Below are 24,819 nucleotides of genomic sequence, written 5' to 3'. Positions count from 1 at the left end.
GCCTCTCACTGTCTTTCCCAAGTCCGAATTTAGAAAGTGCGTCCAACCGGCCGTGCGCACGAGCCAGCGACCACGTCAAACGACGACGACCTGCGCAATAGTTTGAAAGCGTCGGTTCGTTGGAGACACTAAACAGCGCTAATTTCCGCAAACACAAAGCCAACCAAGAGCGAAGAAGGGGGAACGGGGCTCTCATTAGTGACGAAGGAAAACTAAGGCAACGAATTTCAGCCGAGGCAAGAAAACAAATAGCAGCCCCCATAATGGCGCCACTAACCAAACGAGCGAACAGCCAAGAAGGACGCCTTCTATTTACTTTGTTTTTCGCTGGGCGAGCATGCAAGACACAAATCCAGGAAGCGCTGCTGCGTGAAAAAAAACAAAAGGCTAACGAAAAAATACAGACAGCGCAAGCAGGGTTGAGAGACGACGTGAACTGAAAGCAGCAGAGCGCGCTGGCGAGCGTAACTCTCCCCAAACATCTCCCCACTCCAACCCTCTCGCTTCTTTTCCACCCTCACATTTCCTCAACAGCTCTCCACACGCCAGTCCACGATACCGCGTACCCCTTCCACCTCCTCCTCCTCCTCTCTTCCCTTGTCTCATCCTTCTGCCCCCTCTTGCCCCCGGCTGCAAGGCTGTTGCACTTGGCGCCGGGGCCAGCGAGCAACGCACACACACCCAGGAAGAGCTGCAGAAGCAGCTACGGATAGCACGCGTTACGTTCCTCTCCTCTTCCTCCTTTTCACCTCCTTCTCTCTACTTCCATCGCTCGCGCGCACAACGCAGCCCGAACACAAAGAAAAACATCGGGGGCAGCCGACGACGCAGACCGTCGCTCGCTCGACCGCCACACTGCCACGTGTTATTTACAAGCAGCACCTCACACTCTCTCCCTCTTACAGTAAGGTTCGGAAAAGAAGAGGTGCTAGCCGAGCATCCCGGGTGCGCTCGTAGAAAGCACCCCCACAACATGCTCCACACGCTGGCCTAGTACAGGAAAGACGAAAACATAAAAGCGGGCCCCGATTGCCCAAACACCGAGAGAAGCGAACCACGCGTCCTCTCTCAAGCCCCGCTTCACATCTATGCCGGCCCCCTTCCCTAGGCCGCGTCCTAACCCTCGACGCACTCTTTCTTTCGGACGCGATCTCCTTTCCAAGTCCGCGGCTCTGTGTCGCACGCATCAAGAAAATGAATTGCGCACCCGCGGCCGCGCGCAAAGACGTTGCAACATCCCTTCCAACGCTTCCTAGTGGCGCTGCCGTCGCTGTCGCGTGCTTTAAAAAACGCGGGCAGCACGGTGCGGTGCCTTCGCCCCGTACCAACGACGTAGTCAGCTATCCCATGCGCTCGTGCTTACCAAGACAGAGATGCGCGCTCACACGAGTCAGGCGAGCGGGTGACGCCGCATGCATACGCATAACTGTCACGAAAGAAAAGCAGCGGTACAGTCCTCACAATTTCTTTCCTTACATCCAAATTCTTCCGCCTGACTGTACGGCACGACAGTTGCATCAGCGGCCCTCGCTACCCGGATGAGCCGTCGCCGCCATGTTTTCGAAGCTCGGTTGCGTCAAACCGGGACGTACTATTCACTCGACGCCGAACCGCGCCTTCCGGGTTCATGGTCGAAGACCCAAAGATGCGCCACGTGCCCAAGAAAGAGCAAGGGCAAAGCGAGCAAGTGACTGAACACCCCTGAACCAAACCGTGAGCTAGTTAGTTAGTTAATTGGGGTTTAACGTCCCAAAGCGACTGAGGCTATGAGAGACGCCGTAGTGGAGGGCTCCGGAAATTTCGACCACCTGGGGTTCTTTAACGTGCACTGACATCGCACAGTACACGGGCCTCTAGAATTTCTCCTCCAAAGAAATTCCAGCCGCCGCGGCCGGGATCGAACCCGCGTCTTTTGGGTCAGCAGCCGAGCACCTTAACCACTGAGCCACCGCGGCGGCTCAAACCGTGAGCGTAGCAGGCTTCACTATATATGGCCTAGTCCGAGAACTGCGGCAGGGGGGCGATAGGATCCCGCAGACGAACGCAACGCCAGCTATGAGCATAAATATCCTGCCGCGAAAAAAAAAGAAAGAAAAGCGGTCCTCCGCTAGGGCTACGCCTTTATATTGGGCACATCAATCTAATGGCAGCCGCCACACCGGAAGGTGCTCAGCGCAGGTGTACAGAGGGGGGCTGGGGAAATCATGGTAGCGCACACAAACCACGACAACAGATAACAGGCCAGAGCATCCCGCTGCGAGCAGATGAATCGAAGGAGAAGCGAGAGGAACGCTCTCTTTCGCCTCCGTAACACCCCCCCCCCCACCTTCCCTCATGCTACGCCCTTGGTCCTGAAATCCCTTACTACAACCGTCATCGCTCTTCCTTAGCCGACGACTGTGGCAGCGAGGCAGGAGCAGCCAGCCGCGCTGGAGCGAGAGCCGTTCGAGCGTTCGTTCAGCGCCGAGTTTCAAAAAAAAAAATCGATCGCCGAATAAACATCACACTCGCGACTTTCCATTTAGCCGGCGCGGCGACGAACACACAACGGCGGCGCAGTCACCACTGCCTCGGGCACCGGGAAGGAAATGACTCAGCGAGGAAGCGAACGCTACGCGTGCGTAGAAGCGAACGCGGGAGGACTACGACGAGAGAGCAAGTGAAAATAAAAAAGAAAATCAAGGCAAGTGAGAGAAAAAAAACGGGGTAGAGGGAAGCGTGCCGGTCGGCGCCGTCTTCGGTCGCGAAAGGCCGCTGGTGGGAAAAATAATAAATGCCGGAAAAGCGAAGCGCGGGCAAAGGCAACGGTGGGTTCGTTCGAGCACACGGACGCAGCATCGAGCATCTAGCAGTGAAGCATAGAAATGAGAAGTAAAACCAGGAACCTAGTGAGATGCCGCCAGCAGCAGAACCAGCAGCAGCAGCAGCAGTACCCACCGTTGGGGCGCCCGACATATATCGCACGTGGCATAACAGGTTTCGACACACAGACCTCTCTCCCTCGCTCTCACAGAAGCAAACAGCGTCAAAAAGAAGGCCACCTAGCTTGCTCTCCTCTTCCATTTTTTTTTTGTTTTGTTTTGATCTCTCGCTGTTCACCATTTTCTCGCCAAGCAGTCATCGCACACGCGATATAGGATCCGCTGGTTCCCGGTTTAAAAAGACCTGCCTTATCGGGTAGAAATCGAACCACGAGAAGTTCAAACAAAAAAAAAATACATAAACCGAACGTGGAAACATACCAGTTTCGAGTCTCCCGCACCAGCCCACGCGCGCGCGAGCGTGCGTGCTGCACAAATCGAAAGATACACAACGGCCCTCGATTCAGAGTTTCTCCTCAAATCGCTACACGCGACGCGATAACTTTCATGCTCCCTCTCGGAAGGCTGCAACGAAAGCGTCGATGCATGCGTAGAAGCGGGCCCCGACGCGTGGCTGCGTTTGACCCAGAAATGTGCCAGCGACGCACTACGATACACTCGCAAACAGAAATGCGCCTGTATGGGAGTAAAATGTAGTAAGCTGCCCTTCAGTGCGAGTGCGCTAGAGGACAGCTTAATCCCTTTTTACTCCATACTGTTTGGAGTATACACGGCTCCGAAGCACCAACTAGAAGCGACCATAAGCGCAAAAAAAGAAAAAAACAACAACGAAAGAGCAAATACAAAGCATACCACTCCCACTGAATTTATTCTCTGTAGAATGCATAACGGTTTATGTGGTTTAGCCTCCCAAAGCGATTGCGACTATTATGAGAGACGCCGCAGTGGAGGGCGGCTCCGGATAATATCGACCACCTCGGGTTGCTTAAGACGTGCGCCGACATCGTATAGAGTACGCGTGTCTAGCATTTCTCCTTCGAAATGCGGCCACCGCAGCCGAGATCGAACCCCACGTCTTCCGGATTGACAGCCAAGCTCTATAACGAGTAAGCGACCGCGGCAGCACACAGAATGCGTAAGTCCGTCAAAGTGCTCCGAGAGTAATTCGCGAGTTACAAATTCCGACTTTGGGCAGTAACGGTTTCGTCGCAAAACATGACTGCTCGCGCCCTCTGTCAGAAACAGGCGAAGGCGAGAGTTGCAGTCACTTGCTTTCCGTTTTTCTGCCATTTCCGTGATTTAAGCTCGCAACGCACCCACAAGGGAGCAAAAGGGCGCGAGAACTTTGCCAGCGTAAAACGAATGCAACCGTAGGCGCGAGACGGGAACTTTAACTCTCCTCCCCCCCCCCCCCCCCCGCCAAAGAAATAAAGACTAAGGTACCGCACTGTTCACACGGAAATGGGCTGCACTTACATTTCTGCAGTTCTTCGATCTCTGCGCTTTCGTCGTCAGACTCAGTTCCGGAATCGTGATCGTCATCAGTCTGAAAAGAAAGCGGAAAAAAAAAAAAACAGATGAGCACTCCGATTAGAATAACGAGGCGAAAAATGTCAACAAATCTCACGCCGCTGCATGCACCTACGAAGCGAAACGGCGTAGACGAAAAACAATATGTGTGCGGAGGGAAAATTGAATATAAATGAAAATTGCCAGGCCAACTCCCATGCACCGCCGTCCCCATGGCAAAAAGCTGGCGTGCGGTATATAAAGAGCTGAACAAAGGACAAGTAGGCAAAAAAAAAAATGTCAGGAGAGAAAATTTTATACCTTCTTGAGAGTCTCTGTCATGACTAATCTCAAGCTACGAGGAGGCATCAGCTTCATTGCTGTCGGTTCGGACGCTGTGGATACATGCGACGAAGAAAAAAAAAACCCATGAAACAAACAAGCAAAAAAAATTACGTGCACACTGGCACATGCACGGTGACACGCATGCACACACACCGACTCAAAACAACCACACAGAAGCGTGCTGCCAAGTGTAACACAGGCAGAACACACGTGTCAGAGCGCGCGCCATAAAACGGCCCAGGATCGAAAAACTGGGGATGGCTGCAAACAAGGACATTGTTAACACACGTGCCTTCCTAGCTCAGCTTTCGACAGTAGAAACGAAGGGAAGCGGCCGGGGATGCAGACTGGCAACAAATCATGGCGAGTCAAACAAGGCGGCACATTTTTTTTTTTTACTAGACACGGCGAATTCCGTACGGTCATCTCTCCGCGCCAAGCTACCGACTATGCGCGCCTAGTTTACCGCGACAAGCACGAACAAAAAAAAATATTGAGAGAATTTCCCGGTTTCGTAAATTTTCCGCCATGCAGCTGCTACGAAGAGTGCAGTATGCGGCCAGCAAGCAACCTTGTGCGACCCGGAAAAACGTGGCTCGAAAACATCCGCTTGCGTGCACGTTTTTTTTTTTTGTTATCTTTTGTTTTAGAAAGCGGGAAGGCGGCACCGATAACGTGCCAAGTGAGCACCCGTAATGTTTAGACATGCACCGAATCCTCTTACGAGGCGGAGATGTAATATACTTTGATAACGCCAGCAAAGGCGTATCAAATTCGTTCGCTAACAATTCAGCGTAGTACCACTTCGGAGTTAGGCAACGGTACCTCGACCAAAAACACGGTTTTTCTACGAAGACGACGACAGGTTCCGCTTATTAACACCAAAGCGAGAACACGAAAGCGGTACCAGAACGAATTAAGAGTGCCCCACTTAGCGAGTGAGGACACAAAACCCGACGGAAGCGGCAACTCCGGGGTGTTATGAGATCGTTTCGAGTTGAGAGACATCACACACTCTTTATTCTCCACTCATTCCACCGCAACTGTTCTTAAAACACACCAAAAGCAACGATTAAAAAAAAAAACGAAACCGAAATTAAGCCCGTGACCACGGACGGTGCTTCGCGTGACGCAGCTATGACGTCACGAACATTGCTGAAAAGCACTGGAGCGCGCGTTGAATGCAGCGAAAGAAAACGATGGCTCCTTAACAAAATGCCGGTGGCGACTTAACACGAGCGTCCAAATTTGTTTAACGAAGCGGGTATTAACATGAGGGTAACGTTTGTGACACCCGAAGTGCAGTGTTGCCTGCAGAAATCATCTGAAGTGAAGCCAAAGAAACGGGAAATTTTAAAATCGATTTGCACCGGAACGAAATGTCGCACGGGTGCCAAGTTTTGCGAAACTCAAGAATGAGTGTTTCATTACATGAGGTTTTCATTACAATACGGTCCCCTGCAATAAAAAAAAACTTAGAGCTGCCCTTCAAATCTGAGCAGAAGAGAGACGTTAGCGAACACCAACGATTCATTTCCGTTAAAGCCCGCGCACAAGTCGCAACCACAGACGCGCACCGCGCTAATGTGTAACAAAAGCGACCAGCTCAAGATGACACACTTGCCTGGAAACAGGCCAGCGTTTTTGCAAGATGCACTCCACCGTTTTCCCCCCGAGGACGCCGTCATTCCGTAATGCCAGCGAGCATTTATTTGGGCTCTTCTCGCGATTTCGCAACGACGCGCGGTACGGGGAGAAAAAAAAAAAAATGTGACCGGGAAAGCAGAACGCAGCCGCGGTTGAGACACGACAACGTTGCGGAAACACGGCACGCATCTTGCTCCACACTGCTAGGCGACCGGCCTACTGGAACCTACGCCTGGTGTGACCGAACCGGGAGCGCTAGCACATATTTATATACCAGGTGTTTCAGGGAGGGTGACCGCTTTTGGCTATTTCGACAAGTTACGGACACTGGAGGGGTTGTTTTGCCTGCATGCTTTTCGAAAGCACATGCATTTTGGCTCGATGCAGCCACATTTTGACGAGCGACAGCGTCGAGGGTTATCGCAATCTCGAGATCCTAAAAACTGATACAACTATTACTAACAGCCGGCTACAAAACTAATTGCAATCAGACGCCTATTGGCAATAGTTTACGCGCTATGCTAAAAGCATCTAGTAACGCTATGCTAAGAGGTTCTGCTATCGTCCTCTGCCTCTCCCCGATAGATGCACACGCCTCATTACAGCAACAATGCTAAACCGATACGTTGTACTTTGGTTTGGTTTTGTTTTTGTGGGGTTTAACGTCCCAAAGCGACTAAGGCTATGAGAGACGGCGTAGTGGAGGACTCCGGAAATTTCGACCACCTGGGGTTCTTTAACGTGCACTGACATCGCTCAGCACATGGGCCTCTAGAATTTCTCCTCCAAAGAAATTCTAGCCACCGCGGCCGGGATCGAACCCGCGTCTTTTGGGTCAGCAGCCGAGCACCATAACCGCTGAGCCACCGCGGCGGCATCGATACGTTGTACTCGGGGTTGGATTGAAGAGGACTGCTTTACTTAACACAGTGATGCAAACTAGAGCTACTTATTAGTTAATACTATAACAGTGCGGTTCTAAGCCGGGACACCGCCCACTACAGCCGATTTTCGGAGCCCAGCTGATTCCAGTCGCAAGCCTTTGAGGACAATTTAGGAACAATCAGCCCGCAGTATTTTAAAGCAGGACGTTTGAAACTGAGCGTCACTGAAGCACTCTTCTCTCGCTAGCGAGAGGCCTGCGTTCCAGTTCCGATGCTTCCTTCAGTCGCAGCACCAGCAAAGCCGTAAATGCGTCGTAGAAACAGCTCTAACGAGACAAGACCCGAACCATTTGCATCTGCCATTTATCCATCCCATTACGAAGCTCTCGCGCAACGCCGGTAGCGGAAGAAGTTTTAAAACTGTTCGAGACTCTTTCAACACGGCGCCTCCAAGACTAACGGCCAAGCGAGACTCAGAGACAAAGGAACGACACTGCAGCGAGCATACTCGTGACGCAATAAGGCGGCGAACTACGGTGGACGCAACAAAGCGGCACACCTGCGGGCACGGCTCGGAACTGAGCGAGCTGCCAAGCGAGGAGTTGCTGTCCACAAAGCTGCACGCGGGACGGACGCACAGCTGATGGAGAGCGCGCAGGGAAGAATGCGCGCGTCTCCTCGACAAGGGCAATGCCGGAACTGCCAAGGACTCGCCCCACGAAATGGTCTAACTGCGTGAGCGCGTCACGAGCCCTCGGTGGACGTGACAAGGCCGCGCGCACAAGTCCTTCAAACAACAAATAAGAAAGAAAAAATAAAGAAAAGAAAAGTACCGAAAACAACGAAGTGACGCCCGGGAAAGACAGGCGCTACGGACGACAGCAGTAAATTCGTCTCGGAAGAACGCCACACGCTGCTTTGCACAATACGCGGCTGCGGGCAGAAAAAAAAAACACAATTTGTCTATACTCAATATTAGTTCCCCTATATGGAAGTAAAAAGGGAATAAACTGCCCTCTAGCGCACAGCATTTCATAGAAGGGGGTGTTCTGGAGTGCACCTTATTCCCTTTTTACTCGTCCCTGTTTACAGGGTAGCGAGAGCGCTCACGGCGTGAAAAAAAAAAAAAAAATTCACGAATGCACCTTATTCGACAGAGCCCGGAGCCAAAGTGCAGAAAATTAAGAGAACAAAACAGGCCGAATTTTGAAGCGCGGATGTCCGCACAATGGAGGTAGCGTACCGCAGGTCAGTGAACAAGACCGAAATCGGACGAAAGGGAAAAACCACACAACTGAAAGTTAGAAAAGAAATAGACACACAGTCAACGGTCTACACCACAGTAAGGTGTTATTACTCGAGAACAACTCTGGACGCGGAAAGGCGACAAAAATAGGCAAAATAAAAATAAAATCTGCCCCTGACAATACAAGTAAAGGCCCGCCTATCGCAGCACGTCGTTACGCCCGAGTCAGTGGAGAGTGACAACTGTACACGTCTACACCCACGAAATGCAAAGACAGAGCCCAGCCACGGCCCAGGACGACGCCGCATAAAGAACAAAAAAGCAAGGGGGGGGGGGGGTGAGAGAAAGGAGGAAAGCTTCCAAGGTCTCACTCCACTGCCAAGCTATCTTTTCCGTTCTCTTATTTCTCCTCCTCGCGACTGTGAAGCAATCTGGTAATGATGGAAGAGAAATAAAAACCCTCCGTTGCGCAACCAGCTCGACGACGGAGACGAAACCGCGCCATTAAGGCGAGGAGGGGAAAAGCGGCACGAGCAGCGTAGAAGAAAGCGGGCGAAGCGATGAAGGGGGGAGGAGGAGGGGGGGGGGGGGGGGCGGTGTAGTGCGACTAACCCACTTCCTGCCTCGCCGTCGTTCTACGCAACTGAGCCAGCGAGCGAGCGGCGCTGGTGGTTCCGTGCCAATTCCCAAAAGCCGCGGGCAGCCCCGTCGCTCGCAAACGAGTTAACGCAGTAAGGCACACACGCGCCGCGCGCTCGCTCCTTGGCCTCCATTTATACTTTGCATGCGGAACTGACATTGGAAAGGGGAAGGAGGGGGGTGCCTCTCCCTCTTTCTCGCCTCTGCGTTCTTTCTCGTCAGCGCGGAGACAAAAGAAGCACTCGCGGCAAGGCCGACAGAGGCGCTAATGGCGGCGCGCGCGGCCGCGCGAGTGAGGAAGTCCACTGCGCTCGACTGCAACTAGAACCGTGCAGCGCCCCGGAAACGCTGCCGTGTATAAATGAGGCCGCAGATAATGAGAGCTAATAGGGACTTCCAGAATACGGCGACGCTCTCGAAGGGGCATAGGGAAAGAAGGGGTGGAGGGGAGGGGGGCAATAACTGGAGGGAGTGGCGTCTATATGTCCTGCGCCTGCGCACTGCCCCCCCCCCCCCCCCCCCCTCCCACTATTCCCTTATGCCCCTAACCTATAGCGTAACCCTATTCAAAATCTGTCTAATAAAACGCCTCAGAATAGGTGTCAAAGCAGAGGAAGAGTCCTCAAAGCGTGTCACACAAGGCAGTGTGCTCAGGGTTAATCTTAGGCAGCTGGGGGCCCCTCTTCCATGAACACCGAGGTTTCAGGGCAAGCGCGTTTCCACCCCGCGTCCGCGTCGCAATCCGGCCGTCGAGGCCAAGATAGAAAACGTGATTAGCTAAGAACGCCAGAACAACCACTGAGCCACCTCGACGGCCGAAAAAAATGAGCAACAAACCCGTGTGCTAGCCAACTTTCCCATTCGGAAAGTTTCTCCTCACGTGGCACCGACGCCGCTGCACCGTTCTTCGCCGGTGCGTCATGCGTGCCTGCCTTCAGTTCTTGGGGAGTTGAGGAGAGGGAAGTGTCTATAACGCATAACACCTTCGTCGGGCAATATTTCTAACGCTCCGAAACGTCGGCGCGAGCGGCACTGCCACGATGGCGACAGCAAATGCGAAAATTGCGCCGTGCGAAACGCCATTAGGGACCGGAAGGTATTAGTAGGCGCGAGAGTGAAGGATGGCGTTGTCTTGAGCCGATTACTGCCCGGAGCGTGAGGGAACGTTTGGGCGCGTTAGCGAGAGGCCGAGGCGAGTGCGCACCCCCCCCCCCCCCCCCCCTTTCCCCCTTTAACGAACGCAGATCGGAGCCGGAAAGTGGTTCAGCGGCTCGGAAGACAAGGTAACAGCCCGAGCACCGAATCGCCAGACAGCTCCAGCGAAGAAGTGCGCCAGTCAAAAGCGCTGCTGTGTGAACGCCGGGGCCGGACATCCATGTCGAGATCGGGGCGCGCAAACGTTACTGCAGCAGCAATCAAGCCCTGCGTAAAATTCGCGTCACGTCGCGGCTCGATCATGACCAGGGAAGGAATTGCAATCGCATTCAATAGCCAGACGGAATTGAGGAGAGATCCTACGCTGCGCAGAAGGCTACGACACTTCGTTCCGCTGCAGAGCACGCAACGAGGTCGCGGGTTCGCCACCCGGCCGCTGGCTTGGCCTCATTTCGACAACGGGAGGCCACATTGTGAAGATTACCGCGTGCGGAGATTTGCGAGCACCCTCATTGAAGTCCCGCTGTGACCGTTCAAATTGGAAGCCAAACAACGCACAAGCGTTGCAGATGCTGCAGACACTGAATGCTGGCTGGTTGATTTACGGGTTTTAACGCCCCAAAGCGGCTCAGGCTATGAGAGACGCCGTAGTGGAGGGCTCCGGATAATTTCGGCTACATGGGGTTCTTTAACCTGCACTGATATCGCACAGTACACGGGCCTCTAGTATTTCACCTCCATCGAAAAGCGACCGCCGGGAACGGAATTGAACCCGCGTCTTTCAGTTCAGCAGCCCAGCACCATAACCACTGAACCACCGCAGACTACACACTGAAGCAGTGACAACGTGCCAAGAATAGCAACCTGGCGGTTACGAGATTAAAGTGAGACCCCCTCTGCTGGATTTTAAAAATCCCTAGACAGACCGACCCAGACTGTTATAAGATATAGTGGAACTTACCAGTAACGCACAGTTCACATCAAAATGTTCAGAAGCAGTCATTACTTCAGAATCTAAGAAATGCGGCCGCTCGACTAGGCGCTGAGAGAGAAGAAAGTAGTGACTGCCACCGCTGAACCAAGTTTGCTGAAACGTTAGGTCTCCCCGAACAGGATCACTGCGAGCCTTCAACAGGCGTCCGGGCGCGAACACAAGAAGCTAAGCACAGCTGTTGGATGCGCGAGCATTGCTACTTACTGACCGTCCACCGTCTCAAAAGATGTCCCTTTCTTGCGCATTATTCAAAGCAGAGGGCGACGCCCCGCTTTTTCTTAAAACAGAGCACGACACATTGCCCACTGTTAACAAAACGCACAGAGAAGGCGAGACGAAGAAAAGAAGCCCGCACGCGGCAAGGACATCGAAGAAAGAAAGGACTGTCTCACAAACGCGACGCGACGAGGGAAGAAAACAAAAAGACCACTAAACAATGGACAGAGGAAGGAATGTCCGTGCGGGCATGGACCTCTTCCCTTTCCCTTCGTCCTCTCGTACCTTCACCGCCGCAGAATGCCAGCCAACTGCCTGAACGTGCCAGCCTGCGGACGCACTGTAAACACACACACATACAAACACACACACGCCGGGGAGGGGTCATCAGGGCTCTCGGCACGACGCGGAAAGGGCACCGGCTGACTACACTGCCGAGTCAGCCGCGCAGTTCGAATCGCGGAGGGGAAAAGAAACAAAAAAAAATTCGCTCTCTAGCCTGGCGGGCGTCCAACCGTCTCCGCTGACAGATACCATGTGTCCTGCCCGGCATGCGGCGAGCTCGCGGTCGAGCGACACTCAGGGTGCGCTAAACTCGCGGCTATGTGCGGCGAGCCTGGGTTTAGAAGGCCACAAACGAAAGAGCAAACTGTCTCGAGAAATCGGGGAAATATTTCTTACGGCGAGAGAGAGAGAGATACGGGCGAGCGCTGCTGTAGAAACAAATGAACATCTTATGCTCGAATGTGGTGGTATCATCATTCGGATGTCGATGCAGGAAGAGTCATTCTCACTGAAGCCCTTTACTCCGTTTCGCACATAGTTGCAACGCTGTGAAAGGTACGGAAGTAGCCCGCACGGGAAAATCAAAGCAGGCGTGTTACTCCGCGCTTGTTCTGTGGACCAGTTGTCTAAGGCACGAGAAAGGAACTGCGTGCAGTAAGCAATAAGAGTGCGTTTAATCAAACTCATGACGAATGTGACGTGTAGTTAGCCTGCAGGCAAAGCATTTACTATGTTTCGCTCACCACAATGAACGCACTACTTTTTGGTCGCGGATGCAGACAGCGCAAACAAGAGCGCTAGGTTCTGACAGCGTGGCACCTTATGTATGAAACGGAGTATAGGGTTTGGAGATAACAATGGTTGTGCGAACGAATCTGCGGTGGAAGTTAGCGAAAAGCGATTGGAAGATTTGTGGCTCAAAAGCAGAGAGGTAACATAACGCCAGAACTGCTGGATTAAAAATATATTTAAAGAAAATGGCGAATTTACAGAGCGATTTTTTATACCGTTAAAGAAATAAAAATAAAAAAAAAAAGAACATGGTGGCAGCTGCCATCAGCCCATTTCAAAGGGGACGCTCCTGTCTTTCATCCGTCCATAGTTGCATTGCGTTAGACAGCGAAAAATTAATTTAGGTGCAAGAGGAAAGGGAAAGATGCGTCAACAGAGAGAATGGAAATCCATTCAACCTCTCTTTCGAGTAAAAATCGCTTCCTCGGTTCTTTCTGGGTCTGTCATGTTTGTCCGGCAACCAAAGGAACATTTGCTGTTCAGAAAAAAAATTGGATTTAGAAATTGTCCCGTGCCAGCAAAGGAACTGCGGGAGGCCTCTCTGTCCAGTTCCGACCTGCAAGACCAACGCCAACTGGTTCGTCAGGCCCGGGCGACCAAGTAAGGACTCAAATCCCCTCTCAAGACCTTTGAACCCTTATTTCTGAGCCTAATAAACGTTTACTACTACTCGACCCGCTCTCTTGACCTCTGCACAGAAAGGACTCCGTGATCACAATTTTGAAGTGATGACAGTGCAGCCAAGCCTCTGGGATCCGCACCCGAAAAGCTGGCCACGTACCGCAGTTTAAATTGCGAGACTGGCCGGTGATGGCGCTGCATGCACTGATTTTTTTTTTCTTTTTGTAGCTTTTCAAAGCCCCGTTTTCATTTAAAAGTACAGAGTCCCTGACTTTAGAGTAATCAATCGATACGGGCCGACTTAAACTTCTTAGTGCCCCGTTAACGACCGGAGGGCGATAAAATGGGTGTAATGGCTACACTGTCGAGACGAACAAAGACATATTTGTAAAATACGGCCATGTACGTCGACCTGCCGCTAATACGCAGGCGGTACTGCTAAGCTTTTCGGAAGAGCCTGATTAAAAATAGACAAAGGCAACCTCTAGGTCGCAGAAATCCTTACAGCAGAGAATCAAATGGCAACGCGAAAAGGCTGCGGTTAGAGGCGAAAAAAAAATGCACGCTGAACTGCAAAAAGAAAATAAAGTAAAATTAAGTCGCCCTAACCTTCGCACGGTATTTGCGACGTAGCTGCGCACTTCACTTGGGTATTGTAAGTGCAAAATGCGCATCGAGATCGATTGCTTCCTACGTCGAATGCCATGGCCCGAGCCTTCATACCCTTCGCGATCCTGCTAGGCTTCAAAAGCGCTTGGTAACACAAGTACGGCATGTGCGGCCTCACTCGTTTTTAACACGCACTGCGTCGTGGGTCACCGGTGGATCACGTCATTCATGCTGCGTGGCCACTAATACTGAGTCATACATGAAGCCGTCAGACAGATTTTATTTTGACGTCCTCCTTCCCAGGCCTCACAGTAAAATCTGTCCGACGGCTTCACCGTATGACCTATTATTCGTGCACGCACTACATGAATAAATCGCGTGACTCAGCGGTGACCCACGAAGCAGCGAACGTGTTAATGCGCATTTGTAATGCAAACACAGCAGAAAATTTCCAGCGACTGAAAGCCACAGGCAGCCTACGTTCTATAGATGAAATGACGATTAGCGGTATTACGGGTGCAATGACACCTCCCATCAGAGAGCGTAATTACAGATGAAATGGTTACTGACTTTTTAACAAGGTCAGAGCCGTAACCGGCATGTCGCCTTTCAGAGGATTAAAAAAAAAAAGAGGAAAGAAAACTGGACATCTAAAGCAGGTAGTCGGACCTTCCAACCCTACATTCCCTAACCGACAGGGCCATGAGCCCTTGAAGCAGTCTTGCCCTGCAGGACATTAGATTAACGCTTCTTAATAATACCAGCGTTAAATAGGCACTTTCGATCTGCATCGAACTCAACGAAAATCCGGCTTTGCTACACGCCCAAATCAATCGCGATCGACACCGATCCTGATCGACTCCCAAGCCAGTTGCTAACTCGTCATCTAGGGCTGCTTGCTTCCTAGTGCTTGGGGAACAATAAAATGCAAAACAAAAACGCAAACATGCCGAAACACATTCCATAATGGGTGCAAATAAAAACAGTATTATTTTCTATCCAATGCGGCTTGATTGCCAACAGTGCGTTCACTCTCTAAACGACGATTTCCGGCCTAGGCTGCAAACAAACGTAGCAGTCGCATGTGTGGAAGAACGTCCTGCTAGGCTAGTTGGTAACTGTTCACCTCTGACTAGTTGGCAACTGTTCATCTCTGGTTAAAGGCGCGAAACACACAAGGACGCAAGGATGGTGGATGGAACGGAGGACAACGCAGTGTTTCGGTGTCTGGAGTGCGCTTGCGATGAAACCTCCCGTAGCTGCATCACAGGCAGAAGTGTTTTTGCTTACTGGAACTTCCCCACAAACGCATTCGTTCGCCACCATTCGCACAACTACGTGCACATCTAGCGCCACCTGTCGCTTCGCAGGCCAACTCGCGGATCAAGATCGAGTGGGAACGTGTAGCAGGGTTGTATGTGGAGCGCGCTCGGAACGGATGGAGCACCAGCAGTACAAAAACATATTTTACGGCTCCTTCTGGCAATGCGTACCTTTTAGCGGGAGCGAAGCACATTTACTGCCGAGGAAATTGGACTCAACGTTTTGCCACCATTCGATTCAAATTCACTGCATCAATACTGAACTCAGAGATCACCGTTTGGAAGTGAATGGCAGCGTAGCCTAGGCTCCGGGATTCGGGCGAAAATCTTCAAGCTCTACAGTTTCCTTTTCAAAACGAAAGGTGATGTTGACACCGGATTAACCTTTCCTTAGCGTCCACTTAACATTACAGCGCAAGCGGTGCCAGATTTTGCAACGCCGAAGATTACAACGGTTTTACCGTGATGGCGGTACGCTCGACGAGTATGCTGAGTGGCCTTATTAGCTGCAGGTTACAACTGCCGGGCACTGGAGTTTAGCACCTGCCTAAGCACACTAGGCTTTACCGTATCGTTAATTTATTCATTTTTTTACACCGCAAATCTTACCAATATGCACGATTCGCTATATGGGTGGATGGTAATGGCTTTACCATTTGTATCGGGTGGAAGCTTGCGCCACATAGCTTATAATCCCCCCCCCCCCCCCCCCCCACACACACACACACTTTTGTTTCCTATTTCGCCTTTAAAATGTTTACTTTTGACTATCGTTGCGCTCTCCGAATTCACCCCTCCCTTGACTTGTTCCGCCAATCTCCTAACCTCCCCATTCGTCAATGCCACGCTTTTCTCATCCACACGTCCATCTTCCCCAGCAAATCCGAGCGCCCTCTCTATACCTGTCGCTATTACCTCGGGGAGGGTGGGCTGAAGCTCTGCCGAGTGCTTTCTGGTATCCGTACTACAGGTAGCGCACAAAATATCCACTTCTCCAAATTTCGATCTGTGCGTTTTCGTTCTCAAAACCCCCGTCCTAGCTTCAAAAAATTTAGTTTGAAAACACTGCTGGAATTCTTTCATATGCATCGAGGTGCAGCCGGTGGCGAACGTTTTTCCTTTAAATTCCTTCAAAATCTGCTTTAAATTCGTTCTCGCCGAGCATAAAGGTGCGACGGTGCTGGAATCTTACGCTCGACTTCAGCAGCATCAGTCAGCCATCTAACAACCATAAAAGGTGATACACGGCCGCCTTTTCAGGTGGTCGCTGCCAGTGCAAGCTAGAGGGCCTAATAATATAAACGGAATTTCGATGCAAGGCAGCTCGAATTTAGCAGGTAGACGAAGGATTATAAAAACTTCCTGAACAAGCCTAATCGCTGCAGCGACAAAATGCGAACCCGTAGTATTTCAAACGGGTGGTAAAGCTACGAAATGAGACTGGAGGTGACGCGAGATCACACTTAATGGCGCAGGTAGTCGAAATCGCCACGTGCCAACCTATTACTACGCCCCCGTCACTACTTATACCGACATATTAAATAGATGCGAAAGAGTCGCGCCGTCGTACATGGGCAAAGTCTGCGTGGGGGCCAGCTAAAAGCACACAAACGATTAGCAGAAAAGTGTCCGAATGAATAGTTGACGGTGGTGTCCAGTGCAAGCGCGTCGTTTCGTTTGCCTTGCTCTAACTCCAGTAACCTATCCAGCGGTTTCCGTCAGGCACGTCGCCGTAACTCCAGTCGTGTTTACAGCGGTTTCCGTCAGCCACGTCACCATTTTTACGGCGCTTTCCTTAATTGCAAAAAAAAAAAAAATTATAATAAAACTCCAGCAATGCCGCTACCCGGCACACACACATGTACACCGGTTAAATATAGAGCCGATTCGAGGCAATAAAATTCCGCGCACAAGCCGAACAAAACGGCCCTGTGATGCGGGGTCATCCCTCTGGTAGCTGAGCCCGCAGCTGTCGAGCGACGCCCGCGACGCGACCGACAAGGCCCCGTAGCGCGAGCGACACACCACTCCGCCGCTAGACCCGGATGGTGTCCAATATCAATCCCGGAAGAGCCAGCCAGCCAGCTCGCGCCCCCTCTTTCCCACCCTTCACACTGCCACCGCAACAATCAAGCTCCAAGTTTCCGTTGTTCGGGGTTTCACGCCGGCGGCAGCTGAACGGCTGCTGGCTCATGACGACCGCGAGGTCGCCGGTTCGACACCTTCCAAACGGGACGGCGACCGAATCTCGATACGGGCAATGCGCCGAGAACCCTGAGCGCCGTATTAAACTGCTGACACTAACGATCTCTGCGCATAATAAGCACGAGGAATAAAGAAAGACTCTCATTCATTGCACACCGAAGAACGTTTCCGGTTAGTGGCTGTTCCGTTCTTTACCGCAAGCCCCACGTTAGGCGGGAAGTCCCGGGGTGTTCGCTCGGCCCATAAAGCAAGCCGGAATAGGCTCCCAAAGCATCGCCGGGTGGCGCTGCTGCGCCTGATGTGCAGCGCCATCTATGGGAGAAAAGTAAAAACTGGGGCGCTGCTCGCTGCTCGCGCTGCTTTCACCACGCTTCTTTGCACGCGCGCTCTCTTGCACGTGCGCGCGCCCGCGCTGTCGCGATGTGTCGCCTGCATGAGCCACAATAAGATCGTTCAGACTGACGCGCAGTACTGCAATGCAAACTTAATTAAAGGGGGGAAACTGATTAGTCGCGTCTGCTGTGTGGAGCAGACGGTCGACGATGAGGAGGCCCATTTGACTGTAAACTGCGTTTCTCGAGTGAGTATTAACGTCGTACTGTATGACATGTAACTAGAGGTAAGTCCACGGTATAATTATATGCTCGAAATATGCGAAGTACTATCAGCTCTGAGAAATAAAGCGAGACACTTGTTGATCGTAGTTGTCAGTTGTTGCATGCGATGCGCAGGGCGATCCACTTACGTGCGAGTCGAAAGGACATGCGACCAGGCAACAGTTCGTCAACATTCTACTCCACCTTGGGGGAACCCCCTAAACATTTGACCACCATTGTTCACACTTGCAAGTGCGACCTGCGGGTCGCCTTCTTGCTTGAAACGAAAACTCTCCGGAATAACATTGCTTGCGCGCTTTCGAGAATTTCGTCTGCTTTGACCGCGTCTCCTGCACTCGCGCTCGGTGCGATTCTCAATGCACTACGGTGACCAGGAGGATGTCGTGACGGTATTGATGTGCACCGCAGTCGTATAAGCGTCATGATGACAGCGACAGCGGCGCGCTTCTCAGGGCCGGCCTGCCGACCTGTTTGCCTGCCGCCGCCGTCAGAAAAATACGCTAATATTGTTTGTTCGCGTTCATACCAAACCCTGGAGTAGAGCAACGTCAAAAATGAATCATTTTTGAGGATCGTTGGCCAATACCGAGCTGCTGGTAGAAGCGATAACTGCGATACAAGCATATTTCTTTTCCAAAGCCGCTTTGCTGATGCCCTGTGCTGCTCGCCTGTTGTCACCTGGCTCCGCAGTTAAAGGCATCACGGAAATCGATCACGTCTTTGTGTTATTATGTGACGGTGAACATATTAAAACGGTGACGCGAGTAGCACCTTTATTACAGCGCTGGCCAGTTCCGAAGTGCCCTCAGCTGCAGCATCGATGCGAAATGATTAGGCTTAGCGACGACTACGGCAGCGAGGGAGCAGCGCAGCTCGTCGCCCGGCGTGGCCGCGGGCGACGTCGTTGCCGAAAGCTCTACTGTCCGCGGACGGCGTCATTGCCAAAAGCTCCACTGTCTCGCCGATTAGTTCAGCGGCTTGCGACTCGCAGTCGCAAGGCTGGAAAATCGAGCAGCGAGCGACTTGCCTGCGCGTCGTCTGCCACTTTTTTCGTGCATGGTAGGGACAGACTCACTGGCTCTCCGAAGAGCGCGGCCGCATACTCGCGTGTTCGCGGTAAGAGTGTATCACCGTGTACATACGCTTTGGTTTTTACATTACGGCCTTCGTACTACCTCCTTTTTGCTTCGCCGAGACCGCGTCTGTCAGCGCGAAGATTGCGCCTCGCGCGACTCTCCCGTCGCACGTGCACACAAAGCTAGCAGGGCGTCTGCTACGGCGCCGCCCCGAGTTTCCGCTGCTCGCCGCTGCGGCGCTGGCGTCGCGCTCCCAAACTTGAGCTTGGGTTCCCTATAGGAAAGTGCGATTTCGCTGGTATTCGCGGTTCGAAAGTGAAAGGATCGAGCTGCATCGCTAAGCATTTGAGGAAACGGTACTAAGTTCGACCTGCCGACCACCACTGTGGCGACTGAATGACCCTAGAACAGTACCCATTTTGAAAGGCACCGCACTGCACTTAACGACACTTTCCTCAGATTGAGCTTGACCAAACCCGTAAAAAAAAAAAAAAGTTCAATGTTCGACCAACGCGCGTTCATCGCACAGCCTGAGCAACATATCTGAACGAAGTAACCCGGAGTTTCGGATATGATCGAGATAGGAAGCGCGAGCCGAAAAAAAACAAGATACGGTGTTCTAAACCAGTAACTCCTAAATTTTATACTTTTGCGGCCGTGTAAATTACTTGTACGACTTTCGCTATTTTAATTATCATAATTCTTTCAGAAAAAGAATTCTTGTTTCAAATTTTCGCCTTTACTGACGTTTCTCGAGACACTAGCGCAACCGGGTAGCAACCAAGTGCAGAGGTTCGCGTCGAAAAGAACGCCACCGTGAAGCGGATAGGCTCACAAATCGCATTACGTTGTCCACTGCAACTGAACGATTGCCATCAACGTCGCCACTACGATTCGAGGGTACCCTCAGCACAGCGATAACTGAATCCGGAGCGAAAAATCGGTTGGACGCCGATTTACTTACCCGCATGCAACGCTATATTCGGAAGCAGAAGCGTCTAATCAGCAGCAATAACGACCGATATGTGCCTCCCGAGAGTAGTCATGCCATTTTGATGTGTGACGCAATTTCGAGGGTCGTCACGTCCGACTCAATCGCCCCCTCTCTCAGACGCTGACTCTCCGACCGTCCTCGACCCGACAGAATGCGACCTCGGTTACCAGAACACCCGTCTCGCATTCGGCCGCGTTATAAAAGTAAAAAAAAAAAAAAGAAAAAAAAAGCGCCGTTCAACTGGGGCACTACTCGGTTAAAACTCAAGGCTGAGACGCGGGGAAACCGCGCCCGACAGAGCAACGAGTGCGCGCAGCGGTCCGATTAGGAGCAGCGCGCAGCCTCGTGTGACAAACGATAAAAAACAAAAAAATTGCACGCGAGCGCGCAGCACAGTGGATTGCGATAAGGTTATGCGAAGTAGGCGGAAATCGAAAGGGTATGCCCCCAGCTGCGGCGCCAACCGCCCTATGGAATCGCTCACGGAGGCATTCTTTCTTATTTTGCCCCAAGCTCTCACAGCCCAAGGAGGTCGCGCCGAAGAGCAGACAACTACTCCGGGACCTGGTCAAGATGCCAACGCGAAAGTGCCTTCTAGGACCGCGAAACTCCACTCGTTATTGCGTATGAAATTCGGCAACCTACGGTAGGCAGTAAAGGCCAAACCGGTTTCAGAAACGGACGGACTAGGGGACGACAATTCGGGGTTTATTGCAACTTACTGTGGTCTGGGACAAAATGGGGGTGGCATTGGCGAATTTATCCGGCCGCCAAACCCTCTCGCCGAAGTGAATGAGCAACGTTCAAAACTGGGCCGACACATCCCTATCTGTACGCGCAATTGTGCTCGCGGATGTATGTGAAAAACATTTAATGCGAAAAATAAATCGAGATTAGTTAGGTGGGTCATCATTCCAGGAGCCCATTGTCTTTTTCCCGCCGCTCTTGCCCGGTTCACAAGCCAAGGCTGATCTCGTCCCGCAACAATCAAAAACCTAGCGTACCAGTTGGCTGAAAGCGTCAGACCGTATCCCGACTGAATGCACAAACCGGCATTTGCAACACAAATGCTGAACGCAAGGGTTGCGCCACAAGCCGACGCTTTCGTAAAGGTATCGTAGCCCGCTTTACGAAGAGCAGTTTTTTCGTCAGCCCCTATCTGGCGACCAGCGATAGCGCAACATCCAGAGAGATTTATCTAAACCGGAAGCAACGCCGCCTACCGCGGCTCCGACCGCAAGACCTAATACTGCGCAGGAAGAATGGCTTCCGGGTTTTCTCCGGGTGGGAGTCGGTTCCAAGCTTTGGAATCCACGCAATTAAGGAGCATGTCCGCTATGCAATTAAGAAACCCCGCAAGACTCGCTCCGAAGGGAATTGCAATCGCACGGTACAATAGCGGATCGTCGTTGAAAACTCTGCGGCCCGGAGCCAATACACGTGTGCAAGATGGTACCGCACAAAATAAAGATAAAGAAAGCGAACCAAGAATTCGAGACGCCATGAATAGCCGCGACTGCATTACGTTGTCCCAGATGCCTACTTTGTATCTGAGCAGAGTGCCGCTTTCCAAAGTGCAATTCGCCGGATTTCGACACGGGGCTCGCCGGCGTTCAAGACAGAGTACCCTCTCTAGCGGGAGATAGCGCAAGCCTCTGACAAGATGATGAATGAGCCGCTGTTTAGTGAACAGCCCCCATGGGCGAAGCCGTGTGGGACCTCTGGGGTAAAAAATATAAAAGTTCAATCTCGAGAAAAGGCCGCGTAATAACGCCTCTACACTTCCCCCCTCTCCACAAAGTACTAGATTCCTTTTCAGGGCGGCTAACGACTCAAGTCGCCGAAAGAGCGCAAGCAAACCAAGCCAAACTGTTGGCGGTAAAAAAAGTCAAAGGTGAGGAAACGGCACCGGGCAAATGGCGCCATCTGATCGCGGAGAGAAGCAGCAGCGACTCTAGGAGTAAGCATGCTGCCTTTCGCACGACTTCATGGCACTGCCTGAACGAGCGGAAAAACACCGTCTCATAAATTTAACTCCCAATAACTTTTTTCTCCCCAGCGACATTTTTCTGCCTATCGTCACTGCCGCAATGTTATTTCCTTTCAGTTTTATCAACAGTTGTGTTACGTGTTTATTGCTGGCTACCTCCCCACCCAAACACTACTAATGCCAGACAAAGCTCTGTGAATTTTATAAAAACAAATTTATTCCCAAGCGTCACAGATGCACCAAGGCCGTGAGGCATGCCTTCGGACTAATTGCAACCATGGTCTCTTTTGTCCATTTACCTCAACGTTAAAATATGACCGCTATCATAGCAGTAAAATAATAGCAATAATATTGCACAGGCACATCAGATTAATCAAGTGCCACATCGAATTCGCCCAGGCGCGAATCGGACGCACTGAGAGGCGCGTTCCAGAATTCGAAGTGCATAGAGAAGTGCCCCAACAAGGAAGCAGCAGCGGAGGGCGAAGAGCTGGAGAGGAGGGCATACCCTCGGCGAAAGAAACGAAAAAGAGAACCACCATAAACGCCAGAAAACCGAACCGAGTCACGTATGACGGAAAAAGACATACCATGTCACACGGAGGGCGTGTGTGGAAGAGGAAAGAAAATCGGAGAAGGCGTATATATCCCGGGTGACGTCCTGCCCGCAGCTCCAGCAAGTCACGGCCTCACTACGCGTACGCAAAGTCCTGAAACACAGTACGCTCACCAGAGGACAAGTCCTGCATCGCGCTACCAAGGCGGGCCAAAAACCCCGAGGGGGGGCTACGATGGGTTAGACCTGCCAGCAGGGTTCTCGCCTGCGGTGCGAACCCGGCGACGGTTGCCTACGGACTGAGCCTCGGAGGCACGACGCCGGTCAATTTGTAGCCGCAGGGTCGTACGAGACACCCATGCAAGCAACCGCAAAAGCAAAGCAGCGCACGCATAAGCAGACGACGGCGAAAGGGCGAAGCAAAAACAAGCGATCAAAAATCTGAAAACAGCTCGATGCAAAGCCAGCGCTGAAATTGCGCTACAAACATCCTGTGCAGTGGCCCTCGCACACTACTTACGCCTTCAAAAGGCTGTCCTCAATAAATAACGCATCGAAGATAAAGTTTTAACACATGTTAGGCACTGTGCTACTGCGTGCAGAGCCGTGGTGGAGATTCGTAAAGCATGTGAACTGGCGAACGCTACATAAAAAAAAAAATACTTGGAAAATATTCACAAAATAGCGAAGGAAACAAAACACGACTTCGAAGCTTACTCAAAACACCCACCTCTCAGAGAAAAGCACAGAGGCAGGCACTCCGGATCAGCAGGACTTAACCAAGGGATTGCAACGCAGGCAAATCGGAGGGGTGCCCTCAAAGCTGGAAAAGTGGTCCGACAGGCCGCCCCGCGACATTGTTACGCACCGGAACTACGAGAAACTAAATGCAAGGAGCATCGGAGGCAGGGCGACGAGTTTTGGGGACATCAGTACATTTATTACGCTACTTGAGCAAATGCCACGCACTACGTACGCGGCGAGTGAAGCAGCCGAAATCCAATGTTGACGCATGAGCCCGGTCGCCAACGTCAGCGGCTACGAACACAAAGGACGGGCGGGCCTGGCCCGAAAATTGGCCCGCCGAGCTCCGGATAGCAGCTCAAAAAATACTAGAAGCCTGTCCAACGTCGGCACGGAGACCGCGGAGCGATACTAAGGTGCTTACCAGAAGAAAACAGCCCGGAAAACCGACCAGACCAATGTAGACAAACGTGAAAACACCGGCGAGCGGAACGGTAGACCCCGCCATCACCCCGCACACAATGCAGCGAATAGCAGCGCAGGGCCCTCGATTACCGCTCCTGATCATTCGGTAAGGATCCATGATCCGTGTGCAAAACCGAAAAGAGTCACCGAAGCCGCCTAGGTAGCTTAATCCGGTCCGAAATTCTACCTGTCAGCCATGATTCCGAGGAGTTAGGCCTAGCGCCGGCGACGCCGGCTCTCCGCGACAGACGGCAGTCAAGGAAGCAAAAATGATACACGGGAGGACTCACCTTCGTGTGAAATGCGCTACTGCCATTCAGTTCCGGTGTCCGAAGCTTATGCGTCAGATAACTGAGCATTTCAAGCCGGACTGCTGAGTGAGAGAAGCACGAAAAGAACCTTGCTTCTTTAACGTCGGTGCGAGCAGCCGAAATTTTTTCACCTGACAGCAGACGACGCGAGAGAGCTTCGCACAGCGAAAGCCTCGCACTAGTCACACAACACTGACTACACACACAGCTTGAAATCCAAAACTTGGAGATCGAGGAAGCTTCTTGTGCGTTTCCGGGGAGGGTTCGAAGCGCTCGACAGCCAGACAAAGGAAGACGTTCCGCCTTCGATCGCCCGCTTACGAGCACTCCATTCTCGTTGCGTATCCGAGCCGGTAATCCACAGCTTCTGCGCCCATCGCTCCAATATCAGCTGAAGCTCCAGGGAGCTTTCCGACTCCATCTAGCGGGGGGCCGTCGCTACCGAGTCGTCCGCACCAGGTCATAAAAAAGTACATCTTTCGGAGTCCTGTGCTTTAAAAAATCAATATAAATGTTCAAAGACACTTAGTTTAGAGCAGTTAAGTCTGTTTATACAACGCACGCGTAAAATTTGAGTGCTAAAACCAATTTTTGTTCAATGCCGACCACCGCCGTCTCCCCCTTGCCAAGAAAAAGTGGTTGAGCCTAGCTTCGCTCCCATTGGCCGGGCGTTGGTGACGTCAACGGCAGCAGCGTCGACGAAACTACCGGCGCACCGCCGCGCGCGCCACGCGCCGCAGCGCGCAGGAGTCGTTCTCTGCTCATGCTTCGGTGA

At 52.0% G+C, this 24,819-nt stretch overlaps 1 protein-coding gene across 2 annotated transcripts in view; it reads right to left on the bottom strand.

Annotated features, from left to right (window-relative positions):
- Window positions 1-24,425, bottom strand: part of Reph (Regulator of eph expression) — a 140,020-nt gene extending 115,595 nt beyond the window's left edge. Inside the window, exons 1-3 of one of the 2 annotated variants that reach the window (XM_089557173.1) lie at window positions 24,024-24,425; window positions 4,653-4,726; window positions 4,299-4,368 (exon numbers count right to left, since the gene is read on the bottom strand). In XM_089557173.1, coding sequence (XP_089413299.1) covers window positions 4,299-4,368; window positions 4,653-4,709 — 127 coding nt within the window. In that variant the 5' untranslated portion in view covers window positions 4,710-4,726; window positions 24,024-24,425. The remainder of the gene's footprint in view (window positions 1-4,298; window positions 4,369-4,652; window positions 4,727-24,023) is intronic. The other variant, XM_089557172.1, reaches the window with a different exon arrangement.
- Window positions 24,426-24,819: the final 394 nt, after the last annotated feature.

This window comes from Amblyomma mixtum, chromosome 8, assembly GCF_055824585.1.
Source record: "Amblyomma mixtum isolate Tamu chromosome 8, ASM5582458v1, whole genome shotgun sequence".
Lineage (NCBI taxonomy): Eukaryota > Metazoa > Arthropoda > Arachnida > Ixodida > Ixodidae > Amblyomma > Amblyomma mixtum.
This window is presented reverse-complemented; position numbering and strand designations above follow the sequence as displayed.